Source organism: Ranitomeya variabilis, chromosome 5, assembly GCF_051348905.1.
Source record: "Ranitomeya variabilis isolate aRanVar5 chromosome 5, aRanVar5.hap1, whole genome shotgun sequence".
NCBI lineage: Eukaryota > Metazoa > Chordata > Amphibia > Anura > Dendrobatidae > Ranitomeya > Ranitomeya variabilis.
The window spans coordinates 410,677,932-410,700,186 of record NC_135236.1 but is presented as its reverse complement, the minus strand read 5'-3'; the positions used below and the strand labels follow the sequence as shown (position 1 = coordinate 410,700,186).

Sequence of the window (22,255 nt, the reverse complement as noted above, 5' to 3'; positions counted from 1 at the left end):
TGGCTAGGTCCTTTTGGTGGCCTTCTTTGTCGTGGGATGTGCGTTCCTTTGTGCAGTCCTGTGGGATTTGTGCTCGTGCCAAGCCTTGCTGTTCTCGTGCCAGTGGATTGCTTTTGCCTTTGCCTGTCCTGAAGAGACCTTGGACGCATATTTCCATGGATTTTATTTCGGATCTTCCAGTCTCTCAGAGGATGTCTGTCATCTGGGTGGTTTGTGATCGTTTTTCTAAAATGGTCCATTTGGTGCCCTTGCCTAAGTTACCCTCCTCCTCTGATTTGGTTCCGCTGTTTTTTCAGAATGTGGTTCGTTTGCATGGTATTCTGGAGAACATTGTGTCTGACAGAGGGTCCCAGTTTGTGTCCAGATTTTGGCGGTCCTTTTGTGCTAAGATGGGCATTGATTTGTCTTTTTCTTCGGCCTTCCATCCTCAGACGAATGGCCAAACCAAACGTACTAATAAGACCTTGGAAACTTATCTGAGATGTTTTATTTCTGCTGATCAGGATGATTGGGTGACTTTTTTGCCATTGGCTGAGTTCGCCCTCAATAATCGGGCTAGTTCCACTACTTTGGTTTCGCCTTTTTTTTGTAATTCTGGTTTTCATCCTCGTTTTTCCTCAGGTCAGGTTGAACCTTCTGACTGTCCTGGGGTGGATTCTGTGGTGGATAGGTTGCAGCAGATTTGGAACCACGTAGTGGACAATTTGACGTTGTCACAGGAGAAGGCTCAGCGCTTTGCTAATCGCCGTCGCTGTGTGGGTCCCCGACTTCGTGTGGGGGATTTGGTGTGGTTGTCATCTCGTTATGTTCCTATGAAGGTTTCCTCTCCTAAGTTCAAACCTCGTTTCATCGGTCCTTATAAGATTTCAGAAATCCTCAATCCTGTGTCATTTCGTTTGGAACTCCCAGCATCTTTTACCATTCATAATGTGTTCCATAGGTCATTGTTGCGGAGATATGTGGTGCCTGTGGTTCCTTCTGTTGATCCTCCTGCTCCGGTGTTGGTCGAGGGAGAATTGTAGTATGTGGTGGAGAAGATCTTGGATTCTCGTATTTCGAGACGGAAGCTTCAGTACTTGGTTAAATGGAAGGGCTATGGTCAGGAGGATAATTCCTGGGTTGTTGCCTCTGATGTCCATGCTGCCGATTTGGTTCGTGCCTTTCATTTGGCTCGTCCTGATCGGCCTGGGGGCTCTGGTGAGGGTTCGGCGACCCCTCCTCAAGGGGGGGGTACTGTTGTGAATTCCGTTCTCGGGCTCCCTCCTGTGGTCATGAGTGGTACTTTGTGAGTTCTGTTCATGGGCTCCCTCTGGTGGCTTTTAGTGTTATGGCTGGTCTGTAGCTGGACTCCAGCAGCCTCGTTTCCTGCTAGGCTTGCTGCCTATTTAACTCCATCTGGACCTTTACTTGTTGCCTGCTGTCGTTGTATTCAGTACTGGTTCAGATCTCTCTGGGACTTCCCTTGTGACCTGTCTCCTCGTGGAGAAGCTAAGTTCATGCTAGTCCATTTTTGCTCAGTTCTATTTGAAAATGTTTCTCAGTATGTTATGAGTTCAGTCCAGCTTGCTGATATGCTATTTGATTGCTAGCTGGAAGCTCTGGGGTGCGGAGTTGCGCCCCTCACATCGTGAGTCAGTGTGGGGGTCTTTTTGTATTCTCTGCGTGGATAACTTTTGTAGTATTTTATACTGACCGCACAGATTCCTTGCTATCTTCTGACTATTTAGTTATTAGTGGGCCTCATTTGCTAAAACCTATTTTCATTTCTATGTTTGTGTTTTCCCCTTAAACTCACCGTTATTATTTGTGGGGGGCTTCCTACACTTTGGGGAAAATTTCTCTGAGGCAAATGAGGCTTTGTTTCTCTCTAGGGGTAGCTAGTTTCTCAGGCTGTGAACGAGGCGTCTAGGCCGAGTTAGGAACGCTCCACGGCTGCCTATAGTGTGTGTTGATAGGATCAGGATTACGGTCAGTAAAGTTCCCACATTCCCAGAGCTTGACCTTAATTTTGGGTTTACTTATCAGGTCAGTTCATGTGTTCTAACCACCAGGATCATAACAGATTGGTCAACATCATGCAGGGGAAAAATTATACGACCCTGAGACAAATCTCAAGTAACACTCACTTGAGCTATAAAATAAATTATAACCTAAACTTTTCAAGCTAATATCTCTGTAATGGAGAGCAGATATTTAAATATAAAAAATAGATTTTTCTCAGCTCTACAACTTCTATTTCATCATGTGGCCAGTTTAACATGGTGAAAGGTGTCTTTAACACAAATACCTGATTTAACCAATAGGTCATTTTCTGATGACACATTCCTTTTATGGCTCATACTCATTTGCGAGAAAAACAGACGAGTGCAATCTGATAAAAAATCAGATTGCACTCTGACCAATGTTATTCAATGAGTTACTTCTCATGTACGATTTTTTTTTTCAGCTTAAATCGGACTGAGAAATAAATCGCAGCATGCTGCGATTTGCTGCGTATCTTGGATGAGACTTGCCAATGCAAGTCAATGGATGTAAGAAAAAAAAGCACAGCACTCGCACCATGCGAGTGCTGTCCGTTTTTTTACGCACCGGTGTCTTTTGAAAAGCCCATAGTTCATGTGTGGTGTACAGTAAAATCACACTGACAGGTTAGAATAGAATAGATAGAATAGAAATATACACATAGAATACATACAGTATATATATACATGTCAGTAACACACACACATATATATATGTATTTATATTGAACTGAAATATAGAAGAAAAGCCGGTAATTCATCTACCAGCTTCTGTAAAGTCATTGCTGGAGCCGACAGGATAGAAGAGATATGTTACATACAGTAAATACATATAGAATAGGTAGATATATATAGATGTCAATGACAAATGCAATTAGTACAGTGTGTGTGCAAATTACTGGATATGTATTTAATTAATAAACAATTATTTATTGGGAAAAAATGGTGTGGCTCCCACGCAATTTTCAAAACCAGCAGATGGAAAGCCAGCGACTGGGGGCAGATGTTTATAGCCTGGGAAGGGGGTAATACCAATGGAGCTTCACAGACTATTACTATAAGCTCACAGCTGTATACTTAGCCTTTACTGGCTATTAAAATGGGGGACACCAAAAAAAATGATGTGGGGTTCCCCCATAATTAATAACCAGCAAAGGCTATGCAGACAGCTGCGGGCTGATATTAATAACCTAGGAAGGGGCCATGGATATTGCCCCCCCCCCGGGTAAAAACATCAGCACTCATCCACCCCAGAAAAGGCGCATCTCTAAGATGTGCCAATTCCGGCACTTAGCCTCGCTCTTCCCACTTGCCCTGTAGCGGTGGCAAGTGGGGTAATAGTTGTGGGGTTGATGTCACGTTTGTATTGAAAGGTGACATCAAGCCCACGGCTTAGTAATGGAGAGATGTCAATAAGATGTCATAAGGTGTCAAGCCCACGCCATTTTTTTCCCTAAAATAATCTTTTATTAACTAAATACATGTCCAGTAATTTGCACACACTGTACTAATTGTATTTGTCACAGACATCTATATATCTACCTATTCTATTTGTATTTACTGTATGTAATCCATCTCTTCTATCCTGTAGGCTCCTGAAGTGAATTCACAGAACCCGACAGATGTATTACCGGCTTTTCGTCTATCTATCTCTCTATATGCAATATAAATATATATATATGTGTCACTCACACACACACATATATATATATATATATATATATATATATATGTATTCTATGTGTATATATCCTATTCATTCTATTCTAACCTGTGTGATATTACTGTACGCGCACAGGAATTGCCGGCTGTTCTTCTATCTATCTATCTATCTATCTATCTATCTATCTATCTATCTATCTATCTATCTATCTATCTATCTATCTATCTATCTATCTATCTATCTAATATATATGTATACTGAAATATGTATGTGTGAGTGTGTGTGTTTTGACAAATATTTCCTGGTGTATGAAAAAATTCATGTTAAAATCGCATTGCAATCGGATGTAAGTCGGATGTTAGGTGTGAAAATCGCATTGTACTCTCATGGCACTCGTCTGTTTTTTCAGTCCAGATTACGGAACTTTTCTCACATATGGGTATGAGCCCTAAATGCTATGATGTTTCTGCTACAGGTAAAGCAAAGCAAGGTAGAGCACCCATTAAAAGTAGTGGACATTAATTAAAGGGGTTGTTGGGTAAAATAAAAGTGTCTGCAAAAAGTACGAGATATGTAAAAAAAAATCAAACTAAGGGCTCTTTCTCACTTGCGAGAAATACGTCCGAGTCTTGTAAGTTAAAAGCCTGCTCTGGCACCGGCACTCCATAGTGGAGCGTGCAGCTCCATGTGTTGCTGTGCGGCCGCACGCTCTGCTCTGGAGTGCCGTTGCCAGAGCTGGGTTTTTACCTGCGAGACTCGGACGTATTTCTCGCAAGTGAGAAGGAGCCCTATGCCATGCTTACCTCTTCACACTCACTTGTATTAAACGCCGCCCGCCGTGGTCTGTGCAGATACAGGAAGTGGAGATGCCACTATTGCCCCAACCATCAGACTGCTGCGGCCTGTGATTTCCTGTAGCGTTTAGAGGACTTAAAAAGTGTGTAATCGGATGTTTTATGACGACGCGCTGTTCATAGTCACCTGAATACTGCAGCCACTCACAAGCTGCAGCAATCCAGTGGATAGTGAAATGATACCACTGCTTTCTGTCTTTGCTCAGACTACTGTTTGGCCTGCAGGTGGGAACCAGTAGGTGAGTATGAATGAGTTTGACATATTTTTCTCAAACATTTTTTTATCATATGAACAGGTTCATACCAACACCCCATATGGCATGAGTTTGATATTTCTTTTACATGTTTTTATTTTGCCAGTACAACCCCTTTAATTTCAATAAACACATGCATTATGCAGTTTAATAAGGGTTTGGCTAAACTTCATCTTCTTTAAATAGCATTCTCTATGAAGTAAAAGGAAATCTCTGTTCAGCCATTGTTTAATTATCATTGTCTCCAGAAATATGTTCTGACAGAGTTTCATCATGATTACAGCTCCCACACAGGATATGCTTGATATTTTATAGACTTGACTGCCTTTTTTTTTAAACCAGCCTCACCCCTGACCATGAGTTGTGTCTGGGATTGCAAACTCATTAAAGTGAATTAAGCTGAGCTGCAATACCTTTCACAACCTGTGGTCTGGTGGGGTGCTGTTTTTGAAAGAAGGCAGCCATGTTTTTCTAATTTTGGGCAACCCCTTTTAGTATAATTGCAGTGTGTTGTTTCATTGCTTTTTATATACACATTTGTTTGATATCTATCAATAAGGCTCATCTTGTTTTTCTATTTGTCCAGCCCCTCAGAATGCCGCAGTCCATGTACCAGTTACCCTCAGTTTCTCAATGTCGTCTAGAGTTTGTGAAGACAAAGGTAGACTTTAGTGCTATATGAATTTTGATGAGAATGATAGTAATGACAGACCTGGTCCATAACATGGTAAGCCATAGCAGCCACAAAGAAAATGGACATTAGGGAATAGAATTCTCATGTAGCATTTTAAAGGTTTTACATGATGGAAATGCAGGACAATTCTCTGTAATTTTTCTTGTTTGCCAAAGTCCTTTATTGTCTATTCAACTGAAAGCACCACTCCAGCATTATTGTTTTATTTCAGCACTAGAGTGTTGCCACTAATGTAAATTCTCTGCTCCGAGTCTTATACTTACCAGCTCTTCCCTGCATCATTCCCCTCTCTGACACATTGTGACCAATACTTCTGACTGACCAGAAGTCAAAGGTAACGTCACAAACTCTCAGTGGAAGTGTCATGGGTGTGTGTGTCGGGGGCTGCAGTGTTGTGAATTCCGCTCTTGGGCTCCCTCCGGTGGTTGTAAGTAGCACTTTTGTGAGTTCTGCTCTTGGGCTCCCTCTGGTGGTTTTGAGTGGTATGGCTGCTTCTTGGATTTAGCATCAGCAGCTGCTTCCAATGATCGTCTTTCTGGCTCAGCTATTTTAGTCTGGCCTTATCCCTCAATCAATGCCAGTTGTCAATTGTTCCTGCTTGGAGTCACGGCTCTTTTGGATTTCCCTGACACTCTGACCTGTTCAGCAAAGATAAGTCCTTGCTTGTCCTTTTGCAGTCCTCTTGTTGTGGACTTTATTGTTCGGCACATTCTATGTTTTGCTCATTTGTCCAGCTTATCAGTATGGATCTATTCAGCTAAGCTGGAAGCTCTGGGCAGCAGATTTTGCCTTCCACACCTTTAGTCAGGTGTGGAGATTTTTGCATTTCTCTGCGGTGGACTTTTTCTAGTTTTTATTACTGACCGCACAGTGTTCTTTCCTCTACTGTCTATCTAGCTAGAAGTGGCCTCCTTTGCTAAATCCTGTTTCATTCTACGTGTGTCATTTCCTTCTCCACTCACAGTCATTATTTGTGGGGGGCTATCTGTCCTTTGGGGATTTTCTCTGAGGCAAGATAGCTTTCCTGTTTCTACCTTTAGGGGTAGCTAGTTCTCCGGCTGTTATGAGGTGTCCAGGGAGTGACAGGAACATCCCACGGCTACTGCTAGTGTTGTGTTAAGATCAGGAACTGCGGTCAGTATAGTTACCACCTGCTCAGAGCTGGTCGCATGTCACTCCTAAATTACCAGTCCATAACACTGCAGACAGTCGCATGGCATCTAGCTGCAGAAGGTCTCTGCAGTTGGCTTTGCAGATGCCTTCCTAGTCCTTCTGACTCTTGGACCCAGGGGCAACCTCCCCCTGGCTCTAATTGACACACCTGTACTGGGTGTTTATAGACCCCCAGCCTGCTGGGAGTTGCCAGCGATATTTCCAATTCCCCCTGTTGAGGTTATAGCAGTTGACTATGTTCCTATTTGGTGTTGCTGGAAGACATCTGTGTTACATCTCTTAGTCTACTTAAGATAAGTGTTTCCCTTGTATGTCTATTCCAGCTGTCTTTAGTGGTAGTGGGGATCGACTATCGCTCACCCCGTCATTCCCTAAGTAGGGCTTATCACTAGTGTTAGGTTGGGATTAGTTTCCTGCTTGGCGATAGGTGCAGAACCTATATATGGACTTTTAGGTCAGACAGGGTGACGTTAGATCTGCCTAGGGGTCCCCAGTCCCCCCTTCCCTAGTGTTGGGCTCCCTTTCCCTCATCCTTTCGTGGTGCACTTAGTCTTCCCACACTGTGGTCTGGCTCCCATAGACTTACATTGAGAAATGGCCTCCGGCTCACACTGCAAACACTGGAGCAATCACACCCTGCAGAAGACGACTGAAGTGGATAACAAAAGAAGATAGCAGCTGGTAAGCATAATACTAGGAGCAGGGAACTTACATTAGTACCATTGCTGAAATAACAACACGCTGAGTGTTGCATTAACTGATTTAAGTTTAAGGCTATACACACACAGGGTTTTTCAAGGAGTTTTTGGAGCAGAAAATGAGTGGAACTTTTCCAAATCCTCCCTCAAATTTTAAAACTCCTCAAAAACTTTGAGTTTCTGCTCCATTTCTGATCCAAAAACTGAGAAAATAGAATCCGTGTTCACATAGCCTTAGGGAATATTCACATGGCGTCTTTTTCAGACAAACTATGCCCCAAATCCACATGAAAAGGTGCAGCAGAAACTGAAAATAGTGCTCAAAAATGTGAAAACGTGATGGATGTGCATACATTCCATCCTATGTTACTTCTTTTAACTGCAGCTTCAGGGTTCAGAAACCCTGAAGCGGTTAAAAGTAGTGACATGCTCATTGTTTGGTTTCTTTCTAGCAGAAGCAGCTGACTCTATACTTAAATGGGATCTGTCACCAGGTTTTTGCTATGTAACCTGGTTGCAGCATGTGGTAGGGGCTGAGATTGTATGCTATTGCTTCAATCTCAACAGTGTTTTTTTTCAGCAGGATATTATCATTGCCAGATTAGCTGCCCTAGTGCCTCCTGGTCCAACTACGACCCCACCACTGGTTAGCAGCTTACTTGTACATGTACATAGTAATCTGCTAATAAGTCATGTTGGCGGGGTCAACTTTTTCAGCACTGCTATGTCTACAATAGAGAAAACTCTGATTTTGTCACAACTGCGGCACCCAGTAAAGTAATTGACACATCCTTGGAAGCAGGATCTCTTTCCCTACATCCGGTTGCTCTTAGATGAGGTAGCAAAAACCTGCTGACAGATTCCCTTTAACATTATAGAGTGAAAGTCACTGGTGGCAGAGCAGCCACAAGATTGGCGATGAGGCCGGCAGTGAAGCCACTTCAGGAAAATCACCACCATTGGCTTCCTGAAGTGGCTTCGCCTGGGATAACTCAGTGGCTGAGCTGGCATCTACATGACACCATGGACACTTAACCTGAGGTGGTCCTAGGCACAAGTTCAGATTCCTTGTATTTTATCTGTACTCTGCATTATCTTTGCTCAGTATGCATGTTTTTACTTGATGTCTTTTGATAAGGATGGATTTCACAAACAAATGAATCCAAATCTGAAGATATGGAGTGGAAAGGATTGATCTCCTGGGCCCTGGAGAGGTTGCAACTTGCACAGATTCAAATGTAAGGACCATGGACCATTGTGTAATGTTGTGACTGTATAAAGAAACTGGTGTTTTAGTTTAAAACACCTTACAAATAAAAATGTAGTGGGGACATGTTTATAAAATCAGTATGTAGGGGATGTGATAGTTTGATGCCTTGTTCCCCTCCCCCTCAAGCCACTGTCCGGTAGTCAAGTGATACTGCTACATATTTAATGTATTATCACTGTGTCTTATAATGAGTACTGCTACGCATAAAGCATATTACTCTTGTTATTTATATGTTGGAATGTAATGCCATTACATGTTTTTGCAACCTGTTGTTGATAGGGAAAGTAAGCACTCCGGGGCCAGTTTAGCGTTAGGGGAGTAGTATCCCTAGTTGGCCACTAGATAGGGGCATTATAATATATAGGTAACTGTAGGAGGGGCATAGTGGGAATAAGGTAGTGAGGGCTTCCTGTTCTAGTTCAGTCGGGGCGAGGGTGCCCATTAGCTCAGGTGGGCTGTCTAGCCCAGGGTACATCATGCCCCGTAACGTTTCCCAGAAGTGTGAGTCCAGCTTACAGAATCCAGGAGGCTGAAGAGTTACAGCAAACACATCAGCAGCATTGACGGTGCAGAATTAGTGGGTCTGCATTTGTCATCAGAAGGAGAAGCTAAGCAGCACGGGACCAGGTCACACGAAATATGGCAGATCTTTGTGTGGGCAGCGGTGTTCAGATCCGGTGTGAAACGGTGGAGGATCCCCCACAGGAGGCAAGAGTACAGGACAGTGAGTACGTTAAGGGACTGAAGGATGCGGTCCGTCCCAGGGACAAGCTTAGTATACATGAGAGAAGGCAAGGGAAAGTGGAAGCATTGCCTGATGAGAATTCCTGTGTGTGTATTGAATATGGCCTGGATGAAGTGCTGAGTAAAAAGTTGATGTTGAAAAGTTGGAACTGGACTGTAACTCTTATTTTGTGAAACCGTCTGTGAGGAATATATCCCTGTATCAGACAAGTACAGATGGATGGCTTTGAGGAACAGCACCAAGGTACTCAGAAAGATATACATGTATGTATGGAGCGGGAAGGCCAGAAAGTGATAAAGGGATTGTTATTGGCCATGACTACTGCCCTGGCCTCCCCCGACTCCTACAAGTACACCAAAATTGTGTATTTTATGGTGGTCTCGCATGTAACATGGTTAGATCTGAATACCAGGCCCTGACTGCTGAGCTAACTGCCTCATAGGAATATATGGCTATGGTCAGGATACGGGTCTTATGATCTGAGCATGGTTTGTGTTCCTTGGACAAGTGGAACTGGCCTTTGGCTTAGATATATGGGCAAAAAACAAGCTATCTACATGTCACCATGCAAAGAAGGATGTGAGCCTATGGATGAGTTAACTGACTCGGACAAATCATGACACTGGTCACATCAACAGAATTATACAGTGGGTGCGGAAAGTATTCAGACCTCTTTAACCCCTTTCTGACCTCGGACGAGATAGTACGTCCGAGGTCAGAACCCCCGCTTTGATGCGGGCTCCCGCGGTGAGCCCGCATCAAAGCCGGGACATGTCAGCTGTTTTGAACAGCTGACATATGCTTGCAATAGTGGCGGGTGAAATCACGATTCACCCGCTGCTATTAACTAGTTAAATGCCTCTGTCAAACGCTGACAGCGGCATTTAACCGGCGCTTCCGGCCGGGCAGCCGGAAATGAGCGCATCGCTGACCCCCGTCACATGATCGGGGGTCAGCGATGCGTCAGAACGGTAACCATAGAGGTCCTTGAGACCTCTATGGTTACTGATGCAGGCCTGCTGTGAGCGCCCCCCTGTGGTCGGCGCTCATAGCACACCTGCATTTCTGCTGCATAGCAGCGATCTGATGATCGCTGCTATGTAGCAGAGGCGATCGAGTTGTGCCAGCTTCTAGCCTCCCATGGAGGCTATTGAAGCATGGCGAAAGTAAAAAATGGCACAATGGCTTCCATAATCTTTAAATGGAAGAAGTTTGGGACCACCAGAAGTCTTCCTAGACCTGGCCATCCAGCCAAACTAAGCAATCATAAGGAGAAGAGCCTTGGTGAGAGAGGCAAAGAAGAACCCCAAGATCACTGTGGCTGAGCTCCAAAGATGCAGTAGAGAGATAGGAGAAAGTTCCACAAAGTCAATTATCACTGCAGCCCTCCAATATAGTCAGGCCTTTATGGCAGAGTGGCCCCACGGAAGCCTCTCCTCAGTGCAAGACATATGAAAGCCCTCATAGAGTTTGCTAAAAAACACATGAAGGACTCCCCGACTATGTGAAATAAGATTCTCTGGTCTGATGAGATGAAGATAAACCTTTTTGGTGATAATTCTAAGTGGTATGCGTGGACAAAACGGGGCACTGCTCATCACCTGCCCAATACAATCCTGACAGTGAAACATGGTGGTGGCAGCATCATGCTATGGGTGTGTTTTTCAGCTGCAGGGACAGGACGACTGGTTGCCATTGAAGAAAACATGAATGCGACCAAGTACAGATATATCCTGGATGAAAACCTCTTCCAGAGTGCTCTGGACCTCAGACTTGGCCGAAGGTTGACCTTCCAACAAGACAATGACCCTACAGACATAGCTAAAATAACAAAGGAGTGACTTCAGAACAACTCTGTGACCATTCTTGACTGGCCCAGCCAGAGCCTTGATCTAAACCTAATTGAGCATCTCTGGAGAGACCTGAAAATGGCTGTCCACCAACGTTCACCATCCAACCTGACGGAATTGGAAAGGATCTGCAAGGAAGAATGGCAGAGAATCCCCAAATCTAGGTGTGAAAAACTTGTTGCACCATTCCCAAGAAGTCTCATGGCTGTACTAGCTCAAAAGGGTGCTTCTACTCTATACTGAGCAAAGGGTGATATTTCAATTTTCTTTTTAATTAATTTGCAAAAATTTCTACATTTTCTGGGTTTTTTTCAGTCAAGATGGGGTGCAGAGTGCTTTCCTTACCCACTGTATATAACATTGTTATCCGTACATGTGGGGTTTGCTTGGAAATAACAAATCAACAGACAGTCCAGATTTAAAGTCAGAACTTGGTCTTTTCTTTTTTATTCTTTAAAGTCCACAAAAACAGATCTTTTCTAGCATACAAAACATGTAGCAAAATTAACAAAGTAAACACATAGCGGACTGGGCACAAAGTGTACAAAAAAAATGCAGGTTGCCTCACTTAACCACTTCCTGACGTGCACCAGAGCATCCCACATTGGGTAGGAATCTATGGAGAGCGCTCAAAAGCTGATAGTTCTGATGTGTTACCATGTCAGGAGGAGGCCTTTCGAAGGTCTCCATCACTGCCATATTGGTGTTTTTATTGTTTTCTATAATTTTTTATATGTTGTTATTATCTTAATTGCAAGCAGATCAGTGGGGGTCCCGGTACTGATCGCTCAAGCATGCCCCGAGAGGTGCTCAGCTCAGGAAACAGGAGTGTGCAGCAATAAAAGTCTATGCTTTCTACTGCATTTGTACCCGTCTCTGTCTACATGCTGAGGCAGGAGCTGTGCACTCCTGTCTACATAGCTGAGCACCTCTCAAGGCGTTTTTGTGCGATCAGTGAGGGTCACAGGGCCCGGACTGCCATCAACCTGCTTGCAGTTAACAACATATAAAAAGTATATAATTTTTTTAAACTCAGGATATTTTTTTAAGCTAGTAAAATAAGTTTCTAACTATACAAATATTAAGTCATATTGACCTGGAGAATTTAGTGCACATTGAGTTCCGTAAACATGAAACCCCCAAAATAATGGCGGAGTTATGTTTTTTTTTTTTTTCACTATTTCATTCCTCTTCCCATTTTTCAGTACAGTATATTGTAAATTGAATGGTGTTATTCAAAACTACAACTACTTCAAAAGGCTCTGATCATGTAAAGCCATAAAAGTTTCAGCTCTTGCAAGAATGGGAGGAAAAAACTAAAACAGAAAAATATTCCTAATTCTCTATTGCCACAAAAGTTGCAAATTTATGGTCAGCCATGTTTAAAGTTTAATTCATAGATCTAATCTTGCAAGCAACAATATATATTTCCATGCATAAGAAAAAATCTTAATGCCTGAGAAAATGTGTTTCATATTTTGGCTCATTTAAAACATTCTAAGACAAAGTTACATCGAAACCAAGAAACTGAACAACGAAAACTCAGCTTTAACTAATTACAACACTCTGAATAAATGAAAGCTGCGCTGTGATTGGCTGCTATGGGCAAAACAGTCAGTTTTCCTTTTAACATGTTGTATTGTTAATTGTGTCCCATGGTATTGATATTAGTTCTTTCATCGTTTTGTGTTTTCTGGTAATGTTGTGCTTATGTTAAACATCAATTATCTTTTTACAGAAACAAACAGGTATCATTGCTAAATGAGAAAGGATTTTGTAAACCGATTATCCTCCGCCACTATGAAAGTATTAAAAAAGATGCCACAAAGCAAAAGAAGCATAGTAAGCCTCCCACTGTGCTGACAAATGGAAAACCACGTATTCCGGACATCATACGGGAGAACTCTTCTCTGCACAAACTTCATTATGCCCTCAACGATGGTTCTGCAATGGTTTAATATCCTCTCGATGTACACAGTGTTCTGCTGAATAATTTGCAAGATTTTATTTCTAAAATTATTGTAAATATATATAGAAGTAAAGAACACTACTTTGTAGCAGAGCACAATCTAAGGTCTATGGCACTGGTGGACAGAGACGTAAAATTGCCCTTGTGCAAGAGCAACATACGGGCCCTTTGCAGCCCAATAGCTCATCATAATGTTCAATTCCACCTGCTTTGGAGTGGCCCCCTACCTCCTGGACCCCTGGTCTATGGCCCATTATAGGTTACAATTACAAAAACATACATGTTATTTATGGAACAGATGTATTCATATGGGTAGATAGAGGTTGGCCTTGGCATATATTGACCACATGTTACACCCAATTGTGGCCACATGTAATCACATCGTATAGTAGTCTGTGTTATGGGCTCACTTGGTGAGGTGGATTCTCTAAGCCACAGGTCAGGGTGAACAAAATGGACCAAAGGTAATGGCTCTTTATGTGAGCAGGACTTGCCGGTGGCACATGAAACAGCACGAAGACCAGTAGAGTAGGCAGACAAGTCTAGGGGCATCGTTTGCAATGTGAACAAGTCCTAAGATGAGTTTGTTAGGCTTACAACAGATGAAGGGTTAGTCGCAGATCTGAGCCAGGAAGTAATTGCAGACTGAAGAAACAAGTAGGAGATTGCTGAGATAATTGCGAGCTGAGAGACTGGTGAGATTAAACAAGGCAAAAGGTCACAACACACACTTAATACTTAGACTCACATAACTGTCAGAGGTGTTCTTGAGGACAGCTAATGCATCAAGAGCCCAGAATTCAGCGCAGAAAGGAAGGCTTCCAACCCCACCTGGCTAGGGGGATTCCGAACCGCTTCCCGGCTGCCTGAATTTCAAAGATAACCTGTAACCTGTGCCCTGGACTGCAATTTTACCAGTAAAAGGTAAAGAGACTGCAAATCCTGTGTCCTCCAATTATTTCCTGCACCCCAACATCTACAACCCCCTCATAGACTGTCCTGGGAGCCCTGGGGACTAAGCTCTACCTGTGGGGAGTTATACCAACTCTGCTGCAATAGCCTCAGCCCCAGTGGACCCCTTTAAGCAGCGTCGGCCATCCCTGGCCGAGTACCACAGGTGGCGTCATGAACATTACTACATTAGACTTTATTTTCCACCACACTTCATCCCCTTTAACTGGATGCCCAGGGCCACGGACCGGGTCACCGCTGCCGTGACCTTCCCCTTTAAGTACTGCCGGACCCTGCCCGAGTACCCAATGGTCCTCGCAAGCACTCCACATGACTTTAGTAATACTGGAGAAAGGTCCTACCAGATGTCCCAGATTACTATTGCAAACAAACCTTTCCACACCTACAGAAAATTATAGTATAGATTTATTGAGGCACATATGGCATTTATCATGATCATAATAACATTTTATTATATGATGTTTTTCCCTAACTCACAATGTAATTATCCTTCTGGACACCTGGCTGTCTGTCATAGCCATTCTGGATTATCATGTGGAGGCTTTTATACCAATATATTTACCCCTGAGCAGAGCATGCTGGGCACATTTACTCCATTTGGACATGGCAGCATTCATTCTCCTGAGAGGTTAGTGCTGGAGTAATTAGAATATACAGTATAAGGGCTCATTTCCACTTGCGAGGAAAACGGACGAGTGCAATCCGATAAAAAATCGGATTGCACTCGGACCAATGTTATTCAATAGGTGTCTTTTCATTTGTGATTTTTTTCTCAGCCGAAATCGGACTGAGAAAAAAATCGCAACATGCTGCGTATTGCTGCGATTCTCGGACGAGACTCGCCAATGCAAGTCAATGGGTGAGAGAAAAAAATCGCACAGCACTCGCACCATGCGAGTTCTGTCCCATTTTTATGCACCGGTGTCCTTTGAAAAGCCGGCAATTCAGCGCGGTGTACAGTAAAATCACACTGACAGGTTAGAATAGAGTAGATATATATATACATAGAATAGGTATATATACATATATATATGATGTCAGTGAGACACATATATATATATTTATATTTAATGCAGCGCTAGATAGCATAAAAGCCGCTAATTCAATTGCCAGCTTTTGCTCTCTCCTTCACAAACCCGACAGGATATGAGACATGGTTTACACACAGTAAACCATCTCATATCCCTTCTTTTATTACATATTCCTCTTCACTAATGTTAGAAATGTCTGTGTGTCAAATTTGGGGGCTCTAGCTATTTAATTAAAGGGTTAAATCGCGGAAAAAATTGGCATGGGCTCCCGCGCAATTTTCTCCGCCAGAGTGGTAAAGCCAGTGACTGAGGGCAGATATTAATAGCCTAGAGAGGGTCCATGGTTATTGGCCCCCCCTGGCTAAAAACATCTGCCCCCAGCCACCCCAGAAAAGGCACATCTGGAAGATGCGCCTATTCTGTCACTTGGCCACTCTCTTCCCACTCCGATGTAGCGGTGGGATATGGGGTAATGAAGGGTTAATGTCACCTTGCTATTGTAAGGTGGCATTAAGCCAGATTAATAATGGAGAGGCGTCAATTATGACACCTATCCATTATTAATCCAAAAGTAGGAAATGGTTAATAAAACACACACACATTATTACAAAGTACTTTAATGAAATAAAGACACAGGGTGTTATAATATTTTATTATACTCGTAATCCACCTGAAGACCCTCGTTCTGTAAAAAAGTAAAAAAAAAAAATCAACAATATCCCATACCTTCCGATGATCAGTCACGTCCCACGATGTAAATCCATCTGAAGGGGTTAAATCATTTTACGGCCAGGAGCTGTGCTAAAGCAGTGCTCGTGGCTGTAAAACCCCGGGGAATGAATGGAGTGCAGGGGACTGTCCTGTAGTTACCTTGAGTCGCGGTGATGTGCCCTCTGCTGGATGTCCTCACATGAACTCGAGCCTGGGAAAATATTTAACCCTTTAATTTAATAGCTAGAGCCCCCAAATTTGACACACAGACACTTCTTACATTAGTGAAGAGAAATATGTAATAAAAGAAGGGATATGAGATGGTTTACTGTATGTAAACCATGTCTCATATCCTGTCGGGTTTGTGAAGGAGAGAGCAAAAGCCGGCAATTGAATTAGCGGCTTTTAAGCTATCTAGCGCTGCATTAAATATAAATATACATATACAGGTGTCTCACTGACATATATATAGGTATATATACACATTCTATGTGTATATACCGTATCTATTCTATTCAAACCTGTCAGTGTGATTTTACTGTACACAGCACTGATTTGCCGGCTTTTCAAAGGACACCGGTGCGTAAAAATCGGACAGCAATACGGATGTCATACGGATGTTGCGATAAAAAATCGCATGACAATCACATGATTTTCCTCCGTTTTTTCGTTCCGTAAATCGGACCGTTTTTGTCTCTCACATGTGGAAATGTGCCCTAAGGCAGATATTTGTGAGTAAATCTGTTACACTAGTGAATTAAAGGAAAAAAAAAAACAACAAGGCGCCCCCAATGTGTCACACTGTATATGAAAGAATACAGTCCTTAGTAGGGAATGTGCTCACCTATTGAAGTTGTGAACCTAGGTCACAACTCCCATGCAGGCATAACCGTAGCAGCAGGTCTCCACGAAAATCCAAAAGGATGTTGAGGGTAGTAGTTTTAGGCAAACTGAAGACCGCGCACACGAGGTAGATTCTAGGAAGTTTATTGAAGCCTACGCGTTTCAAGAGCTTTCTTGCTCTCTTCTTCAGGGCATATGGTACATAACACAATACAGGGTGTATTTATACAAAGGAAGGGGAGGGGCACAAAGGCCCTTGTACTATGATACATAAGCAAGATTTAAAAACATACATAGTAACATAGAAACATTACACATTACTATTTATATCCTAAAAACATTGATTAATGTTAAAAACCCAAAAAAAATTAATAAAACCAACCCTGCATAAAAGTGTGTGAAATATAAAAAATATGTATACAAAAAAAAAGAAATTAAAAATAGGCAGGAATCTAAGGTAGCTCAATGAGTATTCGAAGCGGGGAGCTTTGTGTAGTAGTTCCATTATCTAGGCTGTTCAAGTCATCGTGCCACAGACTACTGATGGTTCCTTCTTGATTTTTCTTGTGGAGATGAGAACATCTGGAAATGTTCTTATGGGAAAAAGGAAGACAAAATCTTGTAAAAAGGAACAAAAGAGCAATGGTTATACGCTGTTACTGATTATACAAAAAATTATATTATAATTCTTATAATTTGTACTAGAACCCTCCCATGGGACCAGAGGTAGGTATTGAAGTGAGGCTCAGTATAAGCAACCACACTTCAGTTAGAGGTTTTGTAGGTTAAAGGATATCTGACATTACATTTAGCCCTTCAGGCTCAAGGGAATTCAAGGTATATATCCAAAAAACCTCTTTCTTGTTAAGTGACTGTGTGCGATTAGAGACGTGCAGGAACGTGATCAATGGGGTGAACACGAAATAATAAAGGATTACTATTGTGTGAGATACTAAAGTGTCTGGAAAGACCATGTTTAAGATAACCTATTTTAATATTGTGTCGGTGGGAATTCATGCGGAGGTGAAGTGGTTGTGTTGTCCTGCCAACATATATCTTGTTGCATGGACAAGTAATAATGTAAATAACGAAGGAGGTGGTGCAGGTGAAAAAGTGACTGATTGGGAAGGGGTGAGGAAAAGAGGGGTGTTTAAATGCTGTACTGGTATGTGCAATAATACCACAACACAGACATTTCTTGTGAAGACATTTGAAGATCCCTGGTTTTTGTGAAGCAGGTGATTTTTTTCGTTCATCCTTGTATTGTGTTATGTATTATATGCCCTGAAGAAGAGAGCAAGAAAGCTCTTGAAACGCGTAGGCTTCAATAAACTTCCTAGAATCTACATCGTGTGCACGGTCTTCAGTTTGCCTAAAACTACTACACTAGTGAATTGACTCATTCAGCAATCCTCCACGGTTTCTTTAGTTGTTACTTTTGCTCGATCACATATTGCGGATCAACTGGTCTTCAGAATGCAGTGATATTATTCTATACCTATCTTTTCAGCTATTGTATTTCTTATGTGACCACATGTCACTCTTATTATTGTAGCAATGTTTTTCTACTGCAATACAATCAAGTTGGAGGAGTATTGACTAATAAAGAAGGAGATAAAATAAAGGAATGGGACTGGCCCAAAAAAGGCAAACTGTCCGATCCCTTCACAGTGCAGGTAATATGACCGATGAAAGATAAGGTAATTCATGTCCTAAATAGGCAACAGTTCACATTGTTTTAAATTCACCCATAGATGTGAGCTGATAACTGAGGCAGGGAGCAGCAGGAAACCTGTGATCAGATTATCAACGACATTCTGTAAAGTGGAAAATCATTGTAAAATAAATAGCCTTGGCATTGTAGTGTACCCAATGGTAAATGCTAGAAGTGGACAATCGTTATTTTATGTTTCCTCCTTTTTATCTCTTTACAGTCCACCAAGCAAAAATAATATAATTTCTTAAAAATATACATGACACATTATATATGTTCATGATTTCCTACGTTTTGCACTCCTCATGTAAGTACCTTTGCCTTCCTATCTAGGTTAATGAACAGGTTTCTGTTAAAGTTGCTGGCCAGTACGCCATTAGCCTGAGTTTCCGATGGCAGCAAGAATTTGTACGTTTATCTCTCTCACCAATACTGGATGTTCCTTCCCCACAGATTGAACATTTGGTAAGCCTATATAAATATACTCTTTATAATCATTTTTGGCACAGTGGTTGAGATATTGCATAGTGCTCTCTTTGTTATAGGGCCAGCTTATGACAAGTGAGAACTTTTCCTCAAAAACCGCAAGAGAAATGGCCAAAGCCAACAAAAAGAAAGCAAAAGAAAAGGATACGAAGAGGAGTCCAAAGAAAACTGTAAGCAAAATTATGATTTCTAATGTACACAGGAGTTTTCTAGCTCATGGCATTGACTGTATTGACATCTTGCAGTCCAGGCAGCTACTATAATTATGTCAGCACATTTGTTGTGAGCCATCAGCATACAGTGGAATAATGGCTGACAACTGTGAAAAGCCTCAAGTTTTCTTATAACATTTCTAGTGAATCTTCATTTTTATGTGAAAGTCTAAGTAGCCCGTCTGCCTCAAAAAAGGCAAATGGGGCACAGTTTTAGATTTAATTGGTGTCCAGAGTCTTTAAAGAGTAAAAACAATCTTAACAGTAAAGATGATCAAATCTTTTGAAATTGTAATTTGCCAGGTTGTGCAAAGTTTCCCCAAAATTTCTATTTACTGTGAACTCTGACATACTCTCACTGTTCTAAAAATGACTGCTGCATTCCCTGCTTAGACTTTTATACATGATATGATAATCTCTCCTGATTGGCTGCTCTATACCATGTAATGTGATATCTGCAAGGCATTATGGGTAAACCCATCTGGTCAACCTAAAATCATGCTAGCCTTCTGTGACTGATGAAATCTTCTGCAATGTTTAAAAAAGAACTGGGATTTATTTGTCAATTTGCATGAATTGAATCACAAACTTTTTAATTTCGCTGGGAAATGGAAACTTCATAGAATTTTAACTAAAAATCAATTTGCATCCATTCAATACGATCATCTCCATTTGATAGTTTTATATATTTTAGCCACTTTAGTTGCCAGCAGAATTGTGGAGGTCCTGTGCTGAAACTTTCACTGATCACTAAAGATTGCTGAGAAGTGCACAGCTTGAGAAGCAGAAGTGCAGTGCTCCTGCCTGAGCGCGTGCACAGAGTGGAGTACAGATTGCAAGTGTGCAGCGCCCCAGAGTCCTGGTCGTTGCAGTACTGTGGCTCCGCCACTATGGGGAGCCATGGTGCGTCTGATGGCACTGAAGGGGTTCATCTGATCAGGTATCACAGACACCAATACATTTCACAGCTGGGCCTCCGGGGGGAGCTAAGGGTGCTATTCATTAGGCCACTCCCCACCATAGTGGGTAAACTGGGGGTCAGGCAGGAAGTTAGAGGAGAAAGCTGACTGGGTTGGAACCAGGCAACACCTTGTGGCAGAGGGTGTTGTGGGGGAAGATACAGTAGGGTCTCTGTCAGGGGTGGGATCCTGACAGGGGTTTGGCAACAAGAAAGAACGTTACGGGACCGTGCCTGCTCCGGGTAGCGGCAGTCCCCAAGAAAGGATTAGAAGCGAGATAGATTGTGCTGAGTGAGAAACGAGATCACGCAAAGGAGAAATACCAGTAGGAGTCGTGCTGTAAGACCGAAGCAACATCCTACTGAGGCGCACTACCGGTGGCCGGAACCCCGAGGGAGTAGAATAATATTCAGCTTCAAGCAATACTCCAAACCGCGGCAGGGCAGTCAGTCTAAGGCGGGCTGTCTAACACATATCACCTATGCAGTCTTGGGGGGCAACTTGTGGAGAGGGGCGACTCTAGGGTCCCGGAAGAGCTCCGAGCCTACCCGTCAAACGGGTGCCGTCCCAACCAGAACATCAGGGAGGGACGGAGGATTAGCAGAACATCATCTAATCGAGTTGTGAGGGAACATCAGAAACAGACACAACAGTTGTGGGGTACTTTCCGTAAGCACAGCAGGGAAGGACCACAACACATAGCGCTAGTAGGAAGGCACCGATTTCCACCTGTGAAGAGAACTCTGGAGGTGCCATTGGACCGGCCGGACTTGCGCAGCCTGGTGAACCGTGTTCCGGACTGAGGACCCAGAGATCTTCAGTAAAGAGGTAAAGAGACTGCAACCTGGTGTCCTCGTTATTTACTGCACCGCACCACCACAGCAGCCCCACCATCATCCACACCTATTATTCACTGTGCGCCCCACGGCAGGGTCACGGACCGGGGCCTAGCCGCCGTGACAACCCCGGAGCAGAGACTCAGAGGCCCGGTACCGGGTTCCCCTCGGCCCTGCGGCGGTGGGGGCGCCACAAGTGCAACACCCGCTAGGGCCATGGGGCACTCGGAACCGGGTCGGACGATTCTTAAAGGGGTGGTCACGGCAGCGGTGACCCAGTCCGTGGCCCTGGGCCCTAGGCGCACAATAAAAGGGATGAGGGAATGTTTGTAGGGGATTGTTCGTGACGCCACCTGTGGTATTCGGCTATAAATGGTCGACGCTGCTTAGGGAGTCCACTGGGGCCGATTGTGATGCAGCTGAGATGGTTCTGCTCCCCACAGGTGGAGCAGGGCCCCAGGGCTGCCGGTACAGTTTATGAGGGATGGTGGATATTGGGGTGCAGGAATGAGGGTGCAGGAAAAGGAGTAGAGGACACAAGGGCTGCAGTTTTCTTTACCTTTAATTCATGTTCAAAGGTCAGTCTGGAGCACAGGTAATAGGTAGTATTGGAGACCCTGGCAGCCTGGAAGCAATTCGGAATCCCCCTAGCCAGGTGGGGTTGGAAGCCTCCCTGCTGCTCTGTTCTCTGTGTTCCTGATGCTTTATGCTCTATTCAAGTCCCTTTTACTGTCTTTCCATTAAATGGAACACTACCTGCATGGCAGGCAGCTTGAGCCTGTTCCAGGTGTCACTCCCTCATGGTGACTCCGGGCTCTGATATGCTGCTGTGCCTTCAGGTGTCAGATGGGACCAGGAGACCTGCAATCTGCGGTCCTCCGGTTTTAGTTGCTGGACGTGCAGTTCCCAAACAACCACGGACTCTGGTGTCCGGTCCTTGGCGCTCAGTCCTGGGGTGAGCTCAGTCGCAGCTCAGGTTCTCCTCACTTGCTTCCTCTTCCTAAGACTAGCTCTGACTGACTGACTGACTAAAATATAAAATAATAATCTTATATATTATAACTCTTCATTAGTGTTGAGCGATACCGTCCGATACTTGAAAGTATCGGTATCGGAAAGTATCGGCCGATACCGGCAAAGTATCGGATCCAATCCGATACCGATACCCGATACCAATACAAGTCAATGGGACTCAAGTATCGGACGGTATTCCTGATGGTTCCCAGGGTCTGAAGGAGAGGAAACTCTCCTTCAGGCCCTGGGAACCATATTAATGTGTAAAAGAAAGAATTAAAATAAA

General features: G+C 43.2%; 1 protein-coding gene across 1 annotated transcript in view; it reads left to right on the top strand.

The window, feature by feature from the left end:
* LOC143776123 (uncharacterized) overlaps positions 1 to 22,255 on the top strand; it is a 152,089-nt gene that overhangs the window by 95,283 nt on the left and 34,551 nt on the right. The window contains exons 5-11 of the mRNA XM_077265151.1: positions 5,379 to 5,453; positions 8,496 to 8,595; positions 12,961 to 13,179; positions 14,648 to 14,791; positions 18,304 to 18,424; positions 18,796 to 18,927; positions 19,008 to 19,118. Coding sequence (XP_077121266.1) covers positions 5,379 to 5,453; positions 8,496 to 8,595; positions 12,961 to 13,179; positions 14,648 to 14,791; positions 18,304 to 18,424; positions 18,796 to 18,927; positions 19,008 to 19,118 — 902 coding nt within the window. The remainder of the gene's footprint in view (positions 1 to 5,378; positions 5,454 to 8,495; positions 8,596 to 12,960; positions 13,180 to 14,647; positions 14,792 to 18,303; positions 18,425 to 18,795; positions 18,928 to 19,007; positions 19,119 to 22,255) is intronic.